Source organism: Apium graveolens, unplaced genomic scaffold, assembly GCF_009905375.1.
Source record: "Apium graveolens cultivar Ventura unplaced genomic scaffold, ASM990537v1 ctg6096, whole genome shotgun sequence".
NCBI lineage: Eukaryota > Viridiplantae > Streptophyta > Magnoliopsida > Apiales > Apiaceae > Apium > Apium graveolens.
The window spans coordinates 7,766-28,656 of record NW_027419220.1 but is presented as its reverse complement, the minus strand read 5'-3'; the positions used below and the strand labels follow the sequence as shown (position 1 = coordinate 28,656).

The window sequence follows — 20,891 nt, the reverse complement described above, 5'->3', positions numbered from 1 at the left end:
CTACAATTCGTTTTACAAAAATAAAACTAATATGTTAGATTTCTCTATCAAGTAAAACAATGCAAAACTAGAATTATAGTGAAAAATTTCATAACTGATTCGATTATTTTTAACCAAATAACTATTTTTTACAAGTACCATCTTAATATTTGATATTAATATATTAATTTTAATTCATATTTCGCACAAATTATGAATAATTCTCTACAAATATTAATTCGATATTTTTAGTCTCGGCCCGTGTTTCGCACGGGTTATCAACTATCAACTATGAAACCATGTTTAGGTCCCAAATCTTCGTACTCACTAAAAAAATATATAACTATTTTTAAAATTTTATGTAATAAAATTTTAACCGACAAAAATTAACTTTTACTCTCTGTAAATTTTATTTTCCTTCAATTTTTATTTGTTGTTGAATATCCAGTCATCGGTTTACTTTAAAATTTGTATTAGTAAGTTAACATGTCAGATTTTATAAGTAAATAATTAGGTGCATGTATAACTATAACTATACGGTGAAATTTTAGAATTACACATAACTTCGATTTTTTTAACTACATATTTTAACATTATTTTATCTATTATATTTAGATCTATATTTTGCACGAGTTATGAGTTCAGTTTTATGCAAATAATAATGTGATACTATTATTTTTTAATTCTGGGTCCGTGCTTCCCACGGGTTATCAACTAGTTTATTATTATTATTATTATAATTTACTGTTGGAGTTCAAATTCAAAATTATGTCTTTAATCAGTAATAATTAATATTTTATAATATTTATAAAGAATCTATTAAGAGGGTGTTGGACTTGTATAAATTCTACTTATAAGTTGGGTAAACAGATGCTCATCGAATAATAAGTTGTTGCGGGTTTTAAGTCAAAATTGACTTAAACCGAGTGCCGCCCGTGGTGTTTCTTACTCTTATAAAAACTAGGAAGCAGGTGGTAGCAGTGCGTTAGTAATAAGCAGAGTAGGCTTTTACTTCTAGCAGTGCACTTTTAGATTTGTTCATCCCTGACATTGGCGTTAAATATGATATGTTCATTATTATGTTAGGGAAATGTACCAGTGCTCAATGAAGGCATATTTGCCGGAATATTCTTGCCAAACTTCAATCTTCGTTTCCAAAATTTGCATTAATTTCTAACAACACTGGCACCATGTTTACTGGTTTACAAGACCGAGAAGAGCAGGGACAGTTGATAATACATTTACTCTGTTTAACTCTGTACTACTAGATTTTGCCCACTGATAAAATGTTAGCCTCATTATTTGTGATTATTTGTGAATACAATCTGCGATTAATACATATAATTAAATAAATGTGTGCGTGAGTAAACGAAATCAAACGGAGGAAGAAAAGATATAAACAGAAGAGAGATCCTCGAGTCCAGTTGAAACTGTCTCCTTAAAGCTATTTCGCCTCTCACCGTATGTGCGAGTCGATACCCTTCCAGGATAAAACGAGGTAGCGGCGGCGTTACGGATAACGAGCACCTTCAACGAGCTTGAACGGGTACGAAACTATCACCGAGAGAGAGAGAGTTTTGTGTTTAAAGGCGAATATATTTTTGGTGTGTTTAACCCTAACGCCTTAGAGGTGTTTATATAGGTGTAGATAAACTTGTGCGCTACTCTTTTCCATAATTAAATATCATTAATTATGGAATCGGTGTAATACTTGCAAGCTACTCTATTCCATAAATAATCTGAAACATAATCAGATTAAATATATCAAGACATATACCATATCAATTAATGTGAAACAAAATCAAATTAATTTATGCCATAATATTTGAGCCAAATTCTAATGGAAAATAATAATTTCCATTATTAATAAAAAATATCATCATATCTCACACATCTTTTAGTCATAATGCTCAAAATATGACTTACCAATATGAGACTTATACCCATATTTTCCAACAATCCCCCACATGGGTGAGATTGGTGATCTTAGTAGCACACACCAGACAAACAGACAGACACGGAGTTTGACTTGGTGATAGTTTCTTCGATCAGATATAGCATACGATAGGTAGAGAATGCTCCTTGAACCTTCGCTCGAGTAAGCATACCGACTTTACTGGTAGACAGTAGACGTGCTTGTCCTTGAACTGTTTGACCGTTTGTGTAAATGATGATATACTTATCACTATATCGTTTCTGACTCGTTCAGCTCTCATGAGTATGTCCATTTTGGCCATGGAACATCGTCCTGGTTCTGCAGAAGTTTCTAAAGAATTGTGCCTCGCAATTCTCCTTTGAAGCGGCCCCACTTCTCTCCCACATAGGTGATCTTTATCTTATAGAGTAACCCGCGTTTACTCAACTGAATTCCATGCGTTCACTCCTGAGCTCCATGTATTCATCAAAGATCATTAAAAGCTCAAAGCTTAACCTCGTACCTTACGGGTCTCACTGTTTCCTCATCATAGGAACAGGCCAGGGGTTACCCCCACAGTGATTTGGTCATCATGATTTAGTTGTCCCATTGAACCAAGTTCTTGGGATCTCCAGTCAACAATGGTTGGGTGTCCACCATGATGCCGTTAAGCAAAAGGCTTAAGGCCCATTCCTCTCGATGATTTCTCAACCACTTCTCTTGATAACCCTTTGGTTAGTGGATCCACGATATTATCTTTTGACGGTATATAGTCAACAGTGATAATTCCGGTTGAGATCAATTGTCTAATGGAACTGTGTCGTCGTCGTATATGACGAGACTTTCCATTATACATCGTGATATGTGCTCTGCCAATAGCGGATTGACTATCACAGTGAATCCCTATTGCAGTTACAGGCTTTGGCCATCTTGGAATATCCTCCAGAAATTGACGTAGATATTCAGCCTCTTCGGCGCATTTATCTAGTGCCACAAACTCAGCTTCCATCGTGGAATGAGTTATCACCGTTTGTTTTGAGGATTTCCATGATATTGCCGCTCCAGCTAATGTAAACACATAGCCACTCGTAGACTTAAGTGCTTTCTTGCTATATATCCAATTTGCGTCAGTATATCCTTCTAATATTGCTGGGTATCCGCCATAGTGCAGTCCATAGTCTCGAGTTCCCCTCAAGTACCTTAGTACCCTTATGATCGCTTTCCAGTGATCAGCTCCCGGATTACTCGTAAACCTACTCAACTTGCTAATTGAGTATGCAATGTATGGTCTTGTACAACTCATGAGGTACATCAGACTACCAATTATCCTCGAGTATTCCAATTGGGAAACAGCTACACCTTTGTTCTTGGATAGGTGCAAAGTCATATCCACATGTGTCCTAGCTTTCTCAAAGTCATCCTTAAGAAACTTCTCAAGGATCTTGTCAACATAATATGGTTGACTTAATGCGAGACCCTCTGATGTTCTAGAAATTTGAATTCCCAGAATTACATTTGCTAGTCCCATGTCTTTCATGTCGAATCTTGATTTCAACATGTCCTTGGTAGATTTGATCACTTTATCATTGCTTCCGGAAATAAGTAGATCATCTACATATAGCGTCATCATGACATAACCATTGTCATTCTCCTTGACATAGCTGTTCTCGTTATCCTTGTAATAGGCACAGCTATCACATTCATTGATTTTGAAGCCATTGGCCAGCACGACCTCATCAAATTTTTCATGCCATTTCATAGGCGCTTCTTTCAAACCATACAATGATTTCACCAATCTACAAACTTTCCTTTCTTGTCCTGGGACAACAAACCCTTCGGGTTGTTCCATATAGATTTCCTCATATATGTCCCCATTTAGGAAGGCTGTTTTCACATCCATTTGATGTACAGTTAGATTACGCATTGCAGCAATAGCAAACATCATTCTTATGGACGTTATTCTCGTTACAGGAGAATATGTATCAAAATAATCAAGACCTTTTTGTTGCTTGTATCCTTTAATCACAAGTTTGGCCTTATACTTATCAATAGTGCCATCAGTTTTCAACTTCTTCTTGAAAACCCACTTGCTACCTAATGGTTTGCAACCAGTTGGCAAGTCCACTAATTCCCAAGTATGATTTTGCATAATTGAATCAACTTCATTCTTGATGGCCTCTTTCCACATAGGCCCATCAGGTGAGGTAACCGCCTCCTTATAAGTTTTTGGGTCACCTTCTTCGAGCAAATAGGTCATAAAATCAGACCCATATGATTTCTCCGTTCGTTATCTTTTGCTCCTTCTCACTACCCCCACATTTTCGTCTTCACTTTCGTCACTCTCATTATCGTCATCTACAGACTCATGAGATCGTTTAGACGTCGTAGGTTGTTGGTTTCCTGGATTACAGGGAAACATCGTCTCAAACAATGAGGCATTCCTTGATTCCATAATGGTATTCTTTTGAATATCAGGAATCTTGGATTCATGAACAAGAAAACGATATGCAATGCTGTGTGGAGGATATCCGATGAAGATACAATCCACAGTCTTAGGACCTATCTTCACCTTCTTCGGTGTAGGGATCAGTACCTTTGCAAGGCACCCCCACACTTTCAGGTGTTGGTAACTTGGTTTCTTTTTCTTCCACATTTCATAAGGACTTACATCCTTATTCTTGCGCATCGTAATATTTAAAATATTATTTGCGCTTAAGATGGCTTCTCCCCACATCGATTGTGGAAGCCCAGAGCTTAACAACATCGCATTCATCATTTCTTTCAGAGTGCGATTCTTCCTTTCAGCCACACCATTTGACTGAGGGGAGTATGGTGCAGTGACCTCATGGATTATACTATGTTGTGAACAGAATTCTCCAAATGGTTCAACATATTCACCTCCACGATCACTTCGTATCGCTTTGATTTTCTCAGTCTGTTGTGTCTCAACTTCTTCCTTATAGATTTTAAATTTATCAATAGCTTCGTCTTTGCTTTTCAACAAATATACATAGCAGTATTTTGTACAATCATCAATGAATGTAATAAAATACTTGTTTCCTCCTCTTGTTGGAGCGAATTTTAAATCACATATGTCACTATGTATTAGGTCTAGCACTTTGGTGTTCCTTTCCACACGTTTAAATGATGATCTCGTTAATTTTGCCTCAACTTAAGTCTCACACTTATGTTTTGAATCGATAGTAATTTAGGTATGTATTCTTTTGCACTTAAACGTTGTAAAGTGTCATAATTTACATGTCCTAATCTAGCATGCCATAAATTAGGAGACTCAAGCAAGTAAGCAGAAGAATTCTTCATTTCATTATCGTCCTTAACGGACATTACATTGAGCTTAAAAAGCCCATCGGTTAAATAACCCTTGCCTACAAATATACCACTCTTAGACAAAATTACTTTATCTGACTCTATTACAATGCGAAAGCCATGCTTACTCAACAGAGAACCAGACACAAGGTTCTTGCGAATATCAGGCACATAAAGTACATTCTTCAAAGTCAGATTCTTCCCATAGGTCATCTTCAGGATCACTGTGCCTTCACCCTCAATGGTAGAAGTTGATGAATTCCCCATGTAGAGCTTCTCACCAGCATCAGAAGCTTTGAGGCTAGAGAAAATCGCCTTGTCTGAGCAAACATGCCTAGTAGCACCAGTATCAATCCATCATTCACGTGGATTAGAACCGACCAGGTTCACTTCAGAGACCGTAGCACAGAGGTCTATATCACCCATATCCTTGGAGATATTCTCTACCATGTTTGCTTCTTTCTTCTTGTTGGGCTTCTTGGGCTTCTTGCAGTCAGAAGACCTATGACCAACTTTATCACAGTTATAGCACTTCCCCTGAAATTTCGACTTCGAAATCCCTCCTTTGGGTGCCAGCTTTGCCCCTTTACTAGAATTAGTCTTCTTGGGCTTGGAGCTTTGAGCATGCTCCACCATGTTTGCCTTCTCAGTGGCAACATTAACTTTCTTCTCGGACCCTCTGTTGTCTTCTTCAATACGAAGTCTAACGATAAGATCCTCCATAGACATCTCCTTTCGCTTGTGCTTAAGGTAGTTCTTGAAATCTTTCCATCCAGGTGGAAGCTTTTCAATAACAGCAGCAACTTGGAAAGACTCACTTATGACCATTCCCTCAGCATGAATGATCACCTACAGTTCCGGCACCTGACTAACCACAGTCTTAGAGTCTGCCATCTTATAATCAAGAAAGCGGCCAACAATCCACTTCTTTGCCCCAGCGTCCTCGGTTTTATAATTATGGTCAAGTGACTCCCATAAGACCTTAGCTGTTGGCTTAGCGCTGTATACGTTATAGAACGAGTCAGACAAACAATTTAACACATAGTTCCGACAGATGTAGTCGGAGTGCTTCCAAGCATCAGCAGCATACACAGTCTGCATGTTACTCTCAGCAGTGAGCAACGGTGGTTCTTCCTTAAGGAAGCGATCCATATGCAACGTGGTCAGATAAAAGTGCATCTTTTGTTGCCAACGTTTGAAGTTCGTTCCGTTGAACTTCTCAGGTTTTTCAGCATGTGCAGCAGACACAGTTTGCATAACAGGTGCAGCAGGCACCACAGGTGGAACAGATGGTACGTGCGTCTGTACTATAGGTGTATGCACACCAGTAGGCACCGCAGGTATGATCGGAGGAGTGAATCCTGCCGATATCTGTCCAAGAGGAACACTAAACTGTCCAATGACAGTGTGTCCCACATGCACATGTCCAACAGGCGTTTGACCCCCATCAGATCGTACGATCCGTGCGTTAGGGTTAATCGGCTGCTGGTGAACCCCATCAGATCCAGTGATCTGTGCGTTGGGATCAGCCGTCATGTTCATCGAATCATTCACAGTTTGGTTCTCCATCGATCTGTTACTCAACAAAACAAGCAGATACAGATGTATCAGTCACAGATGTATATAAAATAAATAGCTTTAAGATTGTGAATACAATCTGCGATTAATACATATAATCAAACAAATGTGTGCGTGAGTAAACAAAATCAAACGGAGGAAGAAAAGATATAAACAGAAGAGAGATCCTCAAGTCCAGTTGAAACTGTCTCCTTAAAGCTATTTCGCCTCTCACCGTATGTGCGAGTCGATAGCCTCCCAGGATAAAACGAGGTAGCGGCGGCGTTACGGATAACGAGCACCTTCAGCGAGCTTGAACGGGTACGAAACTATCACCGAGAGAGAGAGTTTTGTGTTTAAAGGCGAATATGTTTTTGGTGTGTCTAACCCTAACGCCTTAGAGGTGTTTATATAGGTGTACATAGACTTGTGCGCTACTCTTTTCCATAATTAAATATCATTAATTATGGAATCGGTGTAATACTTGCAAGCTACTCTATTCCATAAATAATCTGAAACAGAATCAGATTAAATATATCAAGACATACACCATATCAATTAATCTGAAACAAAATCAAATTAATTTATGCCATAATATTTGAGCCAAATTCTAATGGAAAATAATAATTTACATTATTAAGAGAATATCATAATATCTCACACATCTTTTAGTCATAATACTCAAAATATGACTTATCAATATGAGACTTATACCCATATTTTCCAACATTATTTTATATGGGAGGTAAAAAAAATCAGTTGAGGATGCTTTTTGGCCAAAAAGTACCAAATCACCTGCAATAAATTCCTAATTTTCAAATAGGTAAAGTAGGGAAAAATATCTGTAAGACATCTCAATGCTGTGTTATGGCCAAAACAAATTCTAAAACAAGTGCTTTTATATACTTACGTGTTCACCTGTTACTTATTGACAGATGATCCACCATAACCGGCAGACGGTTTACGTGGTATGTGAAGATGTTAGGTCTCCCTATATTCACACTAAAAACTCTATGGTGTACACATATTGCACAAAGTTTTTATTATTATAGCAATCGATTGCCCCTGACCCGACCTCTTACTTGTTTGCTTATGCCCAAAAATTTCTTTATCGAATGCCAAGCTTGATTAACTCTTTGACACAGTTTGATGAGGCATAATTAACGTATTTTGGGATCTCAGTACGTACTGTAATAGAATTGTCTGTAACAAAGAAGGAAAAAACTAGACCAACATCAATGTCTCACTAAATAGAGTGTATAATCAAAACAATTTTCTTACAGCCTTTAGTAATTCTTCTCAATTCTTGCACTTTTTTTTGGACAAATGAATGTTTATTTCTTGTAACTTTTGGTTTGTGTTTTTGAAAGCTGAAGCAACTTGTCTATCTTTCCATAGAACAATTGATAAAGGAAGTCGGGCTCACAGACAAACAACAACAATTGCTTGAGATAAGCCCATATGATCATAAAGATTATTTAGAGAAGTTGTATCTATTGCTTTTCCAACTTTATTTTCCTATTTCGTAGAAAGTGGCAAGTACTAGTTTGTTTAGTAGCTAGCGGCCTTTGTGACTCACTGATTGATGTAGGGTTGGCTGCATAGGACCCTGATTCTCTCATTTACTCTAGAACAGCCACACTATATATACACATGCATATTGTAAAAGAGAATACACATACTACAATTTACTCTATTATCAAAACAAAATTTTCATATATATAGTGATCATCAAATTTGTTGACTTGAATGGAGGTAGCAAATGGCAAAAACAATAACACCACCATGATAAGTGTAGAGATAGGCATGGAGGTGCACAAAGTAGAGGCACCACCTCAAATAAGTAGCTTGAGAAAGCTAAACACTAGGCTCAAAGAAACCTTCTTTCCTGATGACCCTCTTCGCCAATTCAAGGGCCAGTCTGTGAAAAACAAGTGGATTCTTGGAGCTCAATATGCTTTCCCCATCCTCAAATGGGGTCCTGAATATACTCTCAAAAGTTTCAAATCAGATATTGTTGCTGGCCTCACTATTGCTAGCTTGGCCATTCCTCAGGTCCCTAGCTACCTATACCAAACTACACCATAAATTTTTCCGACATAGATTTTTATGATTGTTACTGATTTTTTTGTCGTGTATTTCAGGGAATAAGTTATGCAAAGCTTGCTAATCTACCTCCCATTGTTGGTCTATGTAAGTGCCTATGCAAGTATTTGATTTCCAAAGTAAAATTTTATTGTGTTTTTCATTAAATTAGTATGATGAGTTAAAAATATTTGTAGATTCAAGCTTTGTGCCGCCTCTTATATATGCTGTCCTTGGGAGCTCAAGAGATCTTGCAGTAGGCCCTGTTTCAATAGCTTCACTGGTAATGGGATCAATGCTTAGACAACAAGTTAACCCTGTCACAGATCAAGTTCTATTTCTTCAATTAGCATTCACATCAACTTTCTTTGCTGGTCTCTTCCAAGCCTCTTTAGGATTCTTAAGGTTAATAATAACCAAGATCATTTTTCACTCCTGATCAAATTATCATAGATGTAAAAGTTGTCGTACCAGTACACAAGACTCGTATGTTTACGTTTACATAAATTTGATGCAGGCTTGGATTCATAATAGACTTTCTGTCAAAGGCTACTCTAATCGGATTCATGGCTGGAGCTGCTATAATAGTGTCTCTCCAGCAGCTGAAAAGCCTTCTTGGGATAACACATTTTACCAAAAAAATGGGTTTGGTTCCTGTTTTATCTTCTGTTTTCCGTGAAACAGACGAGGTTAGTATCAGTACAAGTCCATTGTTTGACAGTTTTGGACCAATTAATCACATCTGTTGACTATTTTTTAACCTCAAATGATCACTTACAGTACAATCTAAAACTGTTACAAGTGGAAAAAGACACCTTTAACAAATGGATTCAATTATTCTGACTTTATATGATTAATTAGTTGAAATAATGTTTCAAACATTTATTTGTATTGGAATGTGTGCAGTGGTCATGGCAAACCATACTGATGGGATTTTGTTTCTTGGTGTTTCTTATAGTAACCAGACACATTGTATGTTATCCTCTCCTTTATTCATCTCTTTTTTGTTTGTAATTTTCCTATTCTTTAAATTATTCTTCACACATATTCTTATCACTGCCGTGCATTATTTATTTTGTCATTGCACCCAAAATAAATTATTCATTTTGTTAAATAAACACATATTGATCATGGTAAAATAAACACATGAATGATCTATATACTTTTTTTTATTATGTTCTTGTTAAATATATCTTGTCATCTTAAATAGAGCTCATATTGATATTTGTCTACATTACACAATATAGCTCATACAAGAATATGATGATCAGTTTTGCCATCTCAAGTAATAAATACGTACATCATCTGCAAGCTCTCCTGTTCTCATAAAGTCACATGATTAGTCAAGCTTTGATTACGTATTATACTTCATGTACTTCAATTCATCCTTTACGTTAATATGCATACTTAATTATCTGAAAGAGAAAGAAAACTTACAGAAACAGCCTTTTCCACCACAACATCAACCATGATTATTCTCTTCACTACTAATTTTGCAGAGGTTCTATAAATTAAGTTGTTACTAGGTTTGATGTTAACTTCTCAAGGTTCCTTGTATTGAGAAGGACATATTCCATACTATTTCTTAGGTTAGGTTCAATTATTAGCGAGGATATTTATCTTCGCGTCTCTTCCTAGATCCAGCCTCCAATAGTAAAAACTTGTAGTAAAATTAGTAATATCCTTTTCTGTTTTAGATAGATTATATACTCAGGACGTTGAGGTAAAAATAACAAGATTTGGAGTTGATGCAATATTTGATAGGATGATGATTACAGATGAAAAACACAACACAAATAAGTAAGTGACTGTTTTTTTTAATGAATGGTAAGATGATGATGACAGAGCTTGTGAATGCAGAGTATAAAAAAGCCAAAATTATTTTGGATTTCTGCTGGAGCACCTCTTCTATCAGTTATCCTCTCCACCCTCTTTGTTTTTGCATTCAAAGCTCAAAATCATGGCGTCAGCATAGTAAGTTTCTCAGACCTTCCACTATTTCATTTTGTTGTGTTGCTGAAATTTGATAAAAAAATTTATATATATTCTTTGTTTTTTCTTTCAGATTGGAAATTTAGAAAAAGGATTAAACCCTCCATCATGGAACATGCTGCAATTTCATGGAAGCCACCTTGGTTTGGTCATGAAAACTGGTCTTATCACTGGGATTCTTTCTCTTACTGTGAGTTTTATCTTTTAAATATCATGCAAACATGTTTATCACCATAAATAAGTTTGTAAATATGAATGCCATATTCTTAAGTGTCTAAATCGATTGAATTACTATGTGAAACAGGAAGGTATTGCGGTAGGAAGAACATTTGCAGCTCTAAAGAACTATCAAGTTGATGGTAACAAAGAAATGATTGCAATTGGCCTTATGAATGTGGTTGGATCCTCCACTTCCTGCTATGTTACAACAGGTATCTTGATAGTTACTTCATATAAGCCCATCAGTCAGCGATAGTGCAAAAAAGAATGTGATCACTGTCACAGAGAAATGAACTTAGCATAAGGTTCCTAAATTTTTAATGGACTTCAAATTTTATTTCAGGGGCATTTTCTAGATCAGCAGTTAATCACAATGCCGGAGCAAAATCTGCATTCTCAAACATAGTTATGTCAGTTACAGTTATGGTGACACTCCTCTTTTTGATGCCACTATTCCGTTACACACCAAATGTTGTGTTGGGAGCAATTATAGTCACTGCAGTTATCGGCCTCATTGATATTCCAGCTGCATACCAAATATGGAAGATCGACAAATATGATTTTATTGTGATGCTATGTGCATTTTTAGGTGTTATTCTTATTTCTGTTCAGGACGGATTAGCAATTGCTGTAAGTGCCTTTTTTAGTTATATACACCTTATTTGTAGACATTTTTCTGGCATTACATTCCTAATGAGCTTTACATGAAATAGTACTAAAATGTCTTGATGAATATCAGGTAGGAATTTCTGTACTAAAGGTGCTCTTGCAAATTACTAGACCTAAAATAGTGATGTTTGGCAACATTCCGGGTTCAGATATTTTCCGGAACATACACCAGTACAAAGAAGCAGTCAAAATCCCTGGATTTCTGATTTTAAGCATTGAAGCTCCAATTAACTTTGCCAACATAACCTATCTAAATGATAGGTTAGAATTTTTCATGGAATATTTCAATACTACTTAGTCATGTCATGTTCAAGATATATTTATTTTAAATTAATTTCAAATGTCATGTAACTTTGAAACTGACATTACTTTCTTATATTGTAGGATTTCACGGTGGATAGAGGATTGCGAAGAAGAAGATGAAACTCAGAAACATTGTGAACTCCGGTTTGTGATATTAGATCTGTCTGGTACGTCCAAGTTACCATATGGCTTCTTACATTACTTTCTGTAATACTTATCTGCGATCCTACAATCCAGCATCTTCAGAATATTTTCATTTTCTTCTAGAATGCATTGTTCTGATAAGTTTACTTTCAGCTGTAAGTGCCATTGATACTAGTGGAGTCTCATTCTTCAAGGATTTAAGGAGGGTATTCGACAAGAAAAACCTGGAGGCAAGTCATCAAGTTTTTTCTCTTCAATGATTATTTTTTCTGTTCTTTAGAAAAAATTCTTGCTCAAAGTATTTACTAATACCATTTTTCTTCTTAAAAACTTTTGTGTGCTACAGCTTGTATTAGTCAATCCAATCGGTGAGGTGATGGAGAAATTACAACGATCCGATGACACCAGTGACCTAATGAAACCAGATACTCTATTCTTGACCGTGGGAGAGGCAGTGACAATGCTCATGTCCACAATGAAACATCATGTCTAATGTAATAGCCTTTGAGCTTGTCATGTGATCTGTTTTTTCCCGAAATTTAATGGAAATGCAATCTCATTTACAAGTGCACAAGCATTCTCAGTTCCAAGTACCATTTTCACTGAGCTATATTGTCTTACTAGAAAGAAACCTCAAAAAATAATTTGTCTAACTGGAATTCATAAAATTAAGGTTTAGGGAATAACCTGGCGATAAAAGGCCATTCCCCTCCTCTCCCCTTCCTCACAAGAAGGCCGTAGTTCCAGTTTGACGAATTCGCATAAAACGTAATAACCATCGCATTCTTCATCAAACCAAATAATCGTGTTCGATCAGAAAGCACAGGATGATGAGCAGATTTTTTCGTCATCTGAGAATAGATTTTTTTTACAAAAAGTTCAGAAATACTGAAAAGAGATAAAGAACTAATTTCCTTTCACAACTCCAAAATGTCAGATTAAATATATTGAGAATGTAACAGTGATATTATTATAAAGCTTCCTAAATTTATATCTTGAAGGACCCTGGGCAGAGTGAAGGGGAGTAACGTTCCGGGTTGTATCTAGCCGTATATTGCAAAGGCCTCCTCATGTCCGGTAAATTGATGCTGGAGAAGGCGGTGAAGGTGATAACAGCATACCCAACAATATGCAATTCTCTTTTCTAAATTAGATACACTGGCATGTAACTCCTGTCTACTCAATACCATGCTCACATTCTTGTTTATTGATGTTCATTATTGTTTTTGGGAAGTGATTTACACCGTCTGCTTTCTATTTTACATGTAACGTGTACAATGATGCAGTGCAAATAGAAAATTGCTAATAAAACAGATGATCAATTATGCAAAGATTGCATATCAGACTGGTAAAGATGTGGACTATGCCAGTAGGCCTTGCTTGTGTGAAATTTAAATATTGTCAAATTATAAAGACTTTGTGCATTTGCTTCTAATATTTGTTCTTTTGCCTGATTGTTTGACTTCAAAATCTTTTGAAATTATATACTGGCTCCCAACGTGCAATGTGATCTCAAATGAAAACAACTACTATACTTGACTTTCTGCTTTAGAAAACAACAAAATTCTAAGTACTTGTTGATTTAAGTTTCAATGTGCATTATTAGAAAGTATAATTTTCTATTTATTGTCCTAGAAACTTCAATTGAACTGCACAATCCTTCAATAAAATTCTAAGGTAAGGACAAAAAGAAGGTTAATATTTTTAGTACAAAGATATACTAGGAAATCATTCAACCCTGCAGCTCTTCTATATGGATCAACTGGTTGAAGCGCTCATTTATTCGAAGGAAGGCACTCATAACTGAGCAAACCTCTCTAATTTCTCAAATTTCTTCATCATATAGAGCACTTGAATCTGATTCTCAAGTGCACCAACACTCAAGTGACATGGTTCATGAAACTGTGATCACCACCCAGAACCAACATCTAGATGGTGAGAGGCTACTAGCTGGGGTAGATCTTGATGACACCATACAAAATATAGGGGTTTCATCAGTTTTTAGTGAAGACCCTATGGTCACTCTTGCACCTTCATGTGCACAATCATCTTCACAAATGAATAGGTTTGAGGGTAGTACTCTTGAGGGAGAGCTATCTAAATCCTCTCCAATTCAATTGGAGGTTCCTCTAGAAGGAACAACTCCCCTCAAAACCTTAGCTGAAATTGCCTTGGGAGTTGAAGCTAGGAGTACAATTGCCAATGACCCTGTTATGGGAGAGACAAGTTCATCACATTTATGTGACAGTGCTCTGCAAGGTGCACAAAGGTTTGAGGCTGCTGTACATGACAGTAACACAGTCAAATCCTCTCCAATTCTAATGGAGGTTCCCACTACATGTGGTGAACAACAACTGTCAAAATCACAGATTTATCTGTGAGTCAAACTGTGACCCCAGTCATAGATGCTTATGTACTCATTTTTCTGGTGAAATGAGTATGATTAGCCCTATATGGCCTTCCTCTAATCATATGATCACAGATTAACTCTTCTCAGCCACCTCTTATTTATGTAGGACAAACAACATTTGAGCCTTTCATGTGAGGATAAGAGAAATGATTGAGTGAAAAACAGAGAATAAGAGAGGCAGGATCCTTCCTAGCAAAAGGAGAGGTATAATTAGTGTATGGATTTAGCAATCCTTGTGAGGTAACTCTGACTCTTAAAAGTCATGAGACAAGTACAGTGAGAAGTAGTGAGACTACTTATTCAAAAGATCAGAGAGCTTAGGTTTTTCCTATTCTAATCTACTTGGTAAACTCATCCTACAGACTTCACTAAAACTTGAAGCTGCTGATAGTGTTCTACATGAGCATTGACAAAAGCTTGAACAATGTGCATCTAGCTGGATCTTTCTTCTTGAAGATAATGTCAAAAAGGGGGAGAATATATCTAAATGCCAAAACAGCTAATGGATGTTGCCAGATAATAATATTCTTTTCTTGATAGGGGGAGAAGGAAGAATAAATCTAAATGCAACTCACAAAAGAAGATCAGATGGGAAAATTGGGTTCTTGGGTTCTGCATTTAGATAAAGTTTTGACATCATCAACCAGAACTTGTGCATAATTTCATAATGAACAAGTTGGGGGAGATTGTAATATATAATGGATGATGTCAAAGATTACTGATGCTGACAATGTCATTATCAATCAGTTATATAATAGATGATGTCAAAGATTACTGATGCTGACAATGTCATTAGCAATCAGTTAAGCTTGGGGTCAACCCTAAGTAAGTTGTATTGTAACCTTAATCTGTAATTTATACTTGTAACACTTAATGTCTGTAAAATGTAAATGGAGCAGACTGGAGCATTTTTCCCTAAACAGTGTCAAGCCTAAGAATTCTATCTGGAAGAAGATCAAGAAGGTCATGCCTCAGAAGAATTATGAAGAAGCTTGGAGTTGAATAATTCTGTTTGGTGGAAAACATTCTAAGTCAAGATCTCTACAAGTCACAGAATTAGTGTTATAGAGAAGTCATTCGAGAACTTAGAAAGACCTATCGAGAACTCAGAAAGACCAATCAAGAACTCAGGAATTGTCTATCGAGAACTCAGGAAATGCTATTGGAGATATTGATAAGTCAGATACCCATTCGAGAACTCAGAGATATCGACAAGTATACATTCATTAGAGAAATCTGAGTTATCAATAAGCCAAAGTCCATTAGAGAACTCTGAGTTATCGATAAACCAAAATTCACTAGAGAACTCAGAGTTGTCGATAAGTCAAGTCAACAATGAAGTTTCAGAGGTATCGACAAGCCAACATGCCTATCAAGATGTCGAGTTCTCTACAGCTTAATTGGAGATCTCGAAGTGAAGAAATTTCTCTAAGTACAGAATTGCAGAACAGTTCAATATCCAAGGTTACAAATCAACAAACAATTCACACAGCTGGATTGACAAGTCTACAAAAAGCAGTTTGAGAGATGTGCAAGATTAATGGTAAAGATTAACTGACAAAGGAAGATTAAAGTGAACACGGGATGCTAAAGATATGCTAAGCCAGAAATGGAAGATCTGTTTTTCTATAAATAGAAATGACAAGTGATAGTTTAGAAAAGCTAATAGCATGTCTTATTACACACTATGTAAACCAGCAGTTAACTGAGTTATAAAGTGAACACTGGTCCTTAGTCAGTTGTAAGAATTGAGATTAGAAATTGTATTCTCTCTCAAGAAAGAAGCTAAGTTCTAAACCAAGAACTTAGAGATTTTGTAGCAAAACACTGCTTGATTTTTAATATAAAATTAAGTGAGTTTTGAAGATATGTGTTTTACATATTTGCATTGTTATTTATGTTTAACATCTATTCTACAAAATCATTGATAACAACCAACTGCTAAAACCAAAGTCGATAAAAAAGTAACCATTTAAGCCAAAACACAATCACCCCCCTCTGTGTTGTATTCATATCTAACAAATTATTAATAATATATTCATGTTGCTTCATGATGGATCGATTAACTAAATATCTCTCTTCTCGGAATTGAGATCGATGACATAATTAACGTGTTTTCTCTTAAAATGAATTGAATGTGCGGCAATAAAATCAAAATATACGATCAAAATATAATACAAATGAAAGCACACATTTCTCATAAAAATAATTACAACTCATAAGAGACAAATCGTAAGAAAGAAATATTACGGAGTTAATTAAAGAGTTACTACAGTTGTTTACATGGTACAATTAGTAATACGATGAATATGAGGTAATTTTTACTTTTCTTATCAGAAAATGTAATGATTGAATATGAAAACGAACATATTATATATAATATTGTACAATTGACAATATGAATACATTTTTCAATATACTTCATTTTCTATGATAAATATATTAATAATTAGGTTAGTAATTCATGGTTATAAAAATTGAAAATTGGAATAAATCGGTTTAAAAAATCAATTTGCGATTTATCAAAAATCAGAAATTTATCATAATGTTAAATCGGAATAAAATCGGACATATTTTTATATATTTTTAAAATATATAAGTAAAATAATTATACTTGAGATGTGTAAAATTGTCACGTTGTCATTTGTACATCCATACCAAGTTATAACATTGTTTTGTGTGCATTATTCATTAAAATAATAAGAGTCTTAATAATCTTTACGATTCTCTCTTCATTTTCCTTGTCTTCTTCCCTATCTTTCCGGTTTTCAATCGGCGATCGTCTGGTTTCATCATTTAAAATCTCCGCTCTTTATCAACTCAAGGTTAGGTATATTTCTTCTTCCTTTTCCACAGCCTCAAATCATGTACTTGATTCGTCAAATTTTGACGGGAAAATTGCCAATTTTTATAACACTGCAGTAATCCTATAAATCTTTTATTTATACATCTGAAAAAAATCTTTAAACTGATAATATAAGAAATATGATTCATCTTACTATTGTAAAGCATTGTTGTAACCGCAATGAACTTGATATTTTAATATTTCATCATATATATATTTAAAATCTTTAAATCAATATTAGTTAATATTCAATTTGGCCATATAATAAGAATCTCAACTTTATTATAAAATCCCCTCACAACCCACTCTTTTATTAGTCTACAATGAGAATATCTTTTATAATTCTTGGATTTAATATTTGATACACTAACATTGTCGTTTTCAGATTATCTTACATATTAATTTTATTTGTTGAAAATAAATTTGTTTCATATTGAGTCTTCAGAAAAAAATAAGAATTTAATATATATATATATATTAAATTCATATTTATATAAATTTAATATATAAATTTGTTTCATATCTATACTATTATATTAAAAATAAAATATTAAAAGTTTGGTTGTTGGTTGTTGATCGTTCTATTATATTTAAAATAGGACACTTAATATTATATTTAAAACAAGACACCTAAAATTACTCGCCTATCAATTCTATTATACTTAAAATAAGAGACTTATATTATGACACTTAATATTATATTTAAAACAAGACACCTAAAATTAATCACCTATCAATTTTATTATATTTAAAATAGGACACTTATATTATATTCCTATCTATACTATTATATTAAAGACGAAACATTGAAAGTTTGGTTGTTGGTCGTTGTTGACCGCTAGATTTATTCTTATTATACATAATGATGTTTAATATATTTTAAGGGTTGTTTACCCCTACAGTTTCAATTGAATATTTTTTTTCTAATGTTACATTTCCATATTTGATGATCCAACCTTACAAAATGATGGTATCCGCCTATATTCACATATGTGAAATCTCACCTCGTCAAAAAATACACAACATACCTTTTAGAACGATTATTGTGCAGACTATTATTTCGAATATATCAATATTCATATTTTACCTTTATAATATCAAATAAAATTTCTAATAATAATTTTCATTATAGATGGTTAATAGTAATTCAAAATAATTTAGAGTTAGATTTAATTTTTAACATGAACATTGGTTTTTAATTAAAAAAAATGTATTGGATACCAACTGATCTAGTCTATTTTTGTAGTACCAAAACTAAACCTCACACACTTTGTAAGAGGAATAAGGTTCGTATCCTGCCGGCAACATATTAAAATTATAAAAAATAGTACTCTTTAAGAGGTATAATCAAAATTAAAATTTACAATATATATGATAGAAACAACCGTGCATCATACGGGTTATATACTAATATTTATATATATATATATAGGGAGTTGCTCAAATGAGAACCTCAATTAAAATGAGAACTGGGATCTAATCTCAGTCACAAAATTTTTATCCCAACATTAAATCTCAACCACCCATTTTATATTTTATACTTTATTTTTTATCTTTAATCTCTCTCATCCAACACACTCTCTTCACCCACCCCTACCTCATCAGCCCCACCGGTCTCCGCCGCCAACTACTGGTCACCACCGTCGCCGGAAAAAGCACCGGATCTACGATCTTCTCTCTCCCCCCCCTCCGCCCGCCCCTGTCATCGATCACCATTACACCACATTTAGCTTTAGCAACACATCTATATCACCTCCGCCATCATCAACACTTTTCTTCAAATCAAGACGGTATGCTCCAATTAAATCGTTGACGATGCTTAGGACGAAAGAGATTGATGTGCAGAAATCCTGTAGCGATCGAGACGCCCTTAAAGCTCTGCTCGAGCTCTAAACGGAGGCGATTTGCTGATTTACTGTTCAGATTTAAGGATTTTTTGTGATTCAGTTTGATATTCGGTGATTTTCTAATTGATTGCAATGATTAATCGTATATGACAGACATGTGTGATTGTAGTGTGGTGGTTTTGATAGTTTGATTTAGTGAATTTTTTTTAATCTGGGGGTCAGAGCATGGCTGGATAAAGTTGCAGTGGGGTGGTTGTGGTGGCAATTTTTATTTTTTTGTGGTGATTTTTAGTTTTCCGATGGTAATTTTTAGTGTGGAGGTGGTGATTTTATACTTTCGGTGGTGATTTTTTGTAGTCCGGTGGTGATCTTTGATTTGAAGGTGGTGATTTTATATTTTCCGGTGGTGATTTTCTGGTGATCGCCGAAGATAGGGGTGGTCACCGGTGGTGGTGGTGGCCAGAAATGGTGGTTGTCGGTGGTTGGAGATAATTGTGGGTGGTAAGTAGAAAGAAGAAGATGGAAGATATGATGGTTGGAGAAGATGATAAGATTTAAAATGAATGGTCTAGATTAAAAATATATTTAAATTTTTGTGGTTGATATTAGATCTCATATCTCACCAAAAAAAGGTTCTCAATGGAGTAAGACCCTATATATATATATATATATATATATATATATATATGAAAATATTAGATATCTAATTATGTGTTGTTAATATTCAATAATAAATGGTAACATATATAAAATTATTAATATTAATAAGTTAGGTGTAATTAACATATGTTATTAAATACGATAATTATTGGTATTGATTAATAAGGAGTAATAATGATTTGGGTGTTATTAATACATGATATTAAATTTGACAATTATTTGTATTTATTAATGAGGGGTAATGTAGTTATTTTAAGTGAAATAAAATATCTTATCCAACAAATAAATTTTATATATATAATAAATTTTAAAAAAAATATTATAATAATAATATATTTTTCATAATACAATTATAGTCATCAATAATAAATTTAAAAGTTGAGGTTTACAATTTCTTGATATGACCACATTTTTAGATTAATTAGTGTTAATATTAATTTACTTAAATTTATTTTTTGTCAAAAATATTTTATTGAAAATAATACAATATTATTTAGCCAACCAATTTAGCTAATTCTATTGGAGAACAACACCTTACATATTTAGCAAATTTTAGTCAATATTTATTTTATATTATTTTAACTAATCATTTTAGTCGGCTAATTGAAGATGCTCTCACAACTTTATATATTTTATACATTTTTATTAACATTTGTTTATCCATAAGAAGGCCCGGTTGCAAATTTCATGAGATACAGTTTATCTTTTATCGTCTCAGGTATCTGTGTTCGATTCTCATATTTTGCCTAATCACATTTTTATTTCCATGTAACTTGTATACATGTCCATTGCCTACTTAAACTTTCATACAGAACTTATGAATAAAGACCCGATTCATATAGTGTTTTGAAATGAAATCGAATATTTGCTAAGTGTTGTTATGTGTTTATCATTTACAGATTTACTTTGTACGTTATGTCTTCTGCACTATCACTCAGG

The 20,891-nt window shown here is 34.5% G+C and overlaps 1 protein-coding gene across 1 annotated transcript; it reads left to right on the top strand.

Moving 5' to 3' along the window:
• Positions 1 to 8,434: 8,434 nt before the first annotated feature.
• Positions 8,435 to 12,764, top strand: LOC141703033 (putative sulfate transporter 3.3). The gene is made up of 13 exons (XM_074506652.1): positions 8,435 to 8,833; positions 8,923 to 8,971; positions 9,061 to 9,268; positions 9,381 to 9,552; positions 9,770 to 9,835; positions 10,724 to 10,837; positions 10,929 to 11,045; positions 11,160 to 11,286; positions 11,418 to 11,704; positions 11,814 to 12,004; positions 12,128 to 12,213; positions 12,344 to 12,420; positions 12,537 to 12,764. The coding sequence occupies exons 1-13, from the start codon at positions 8,528 to 8,530 to the stop codon at positions 12,681 to 12,683; spliced, it is 1,947 nt and encodes a 648-aa protein (XP_074362753.1). The 5' UTR covers positions 8,435 to 8,527; the 3' UTR covers positions 12,684 to 12,764.
• The last annotated feature ends 8,127 nt before the right edge of the window (positions 12,765 to 20,891 follow it).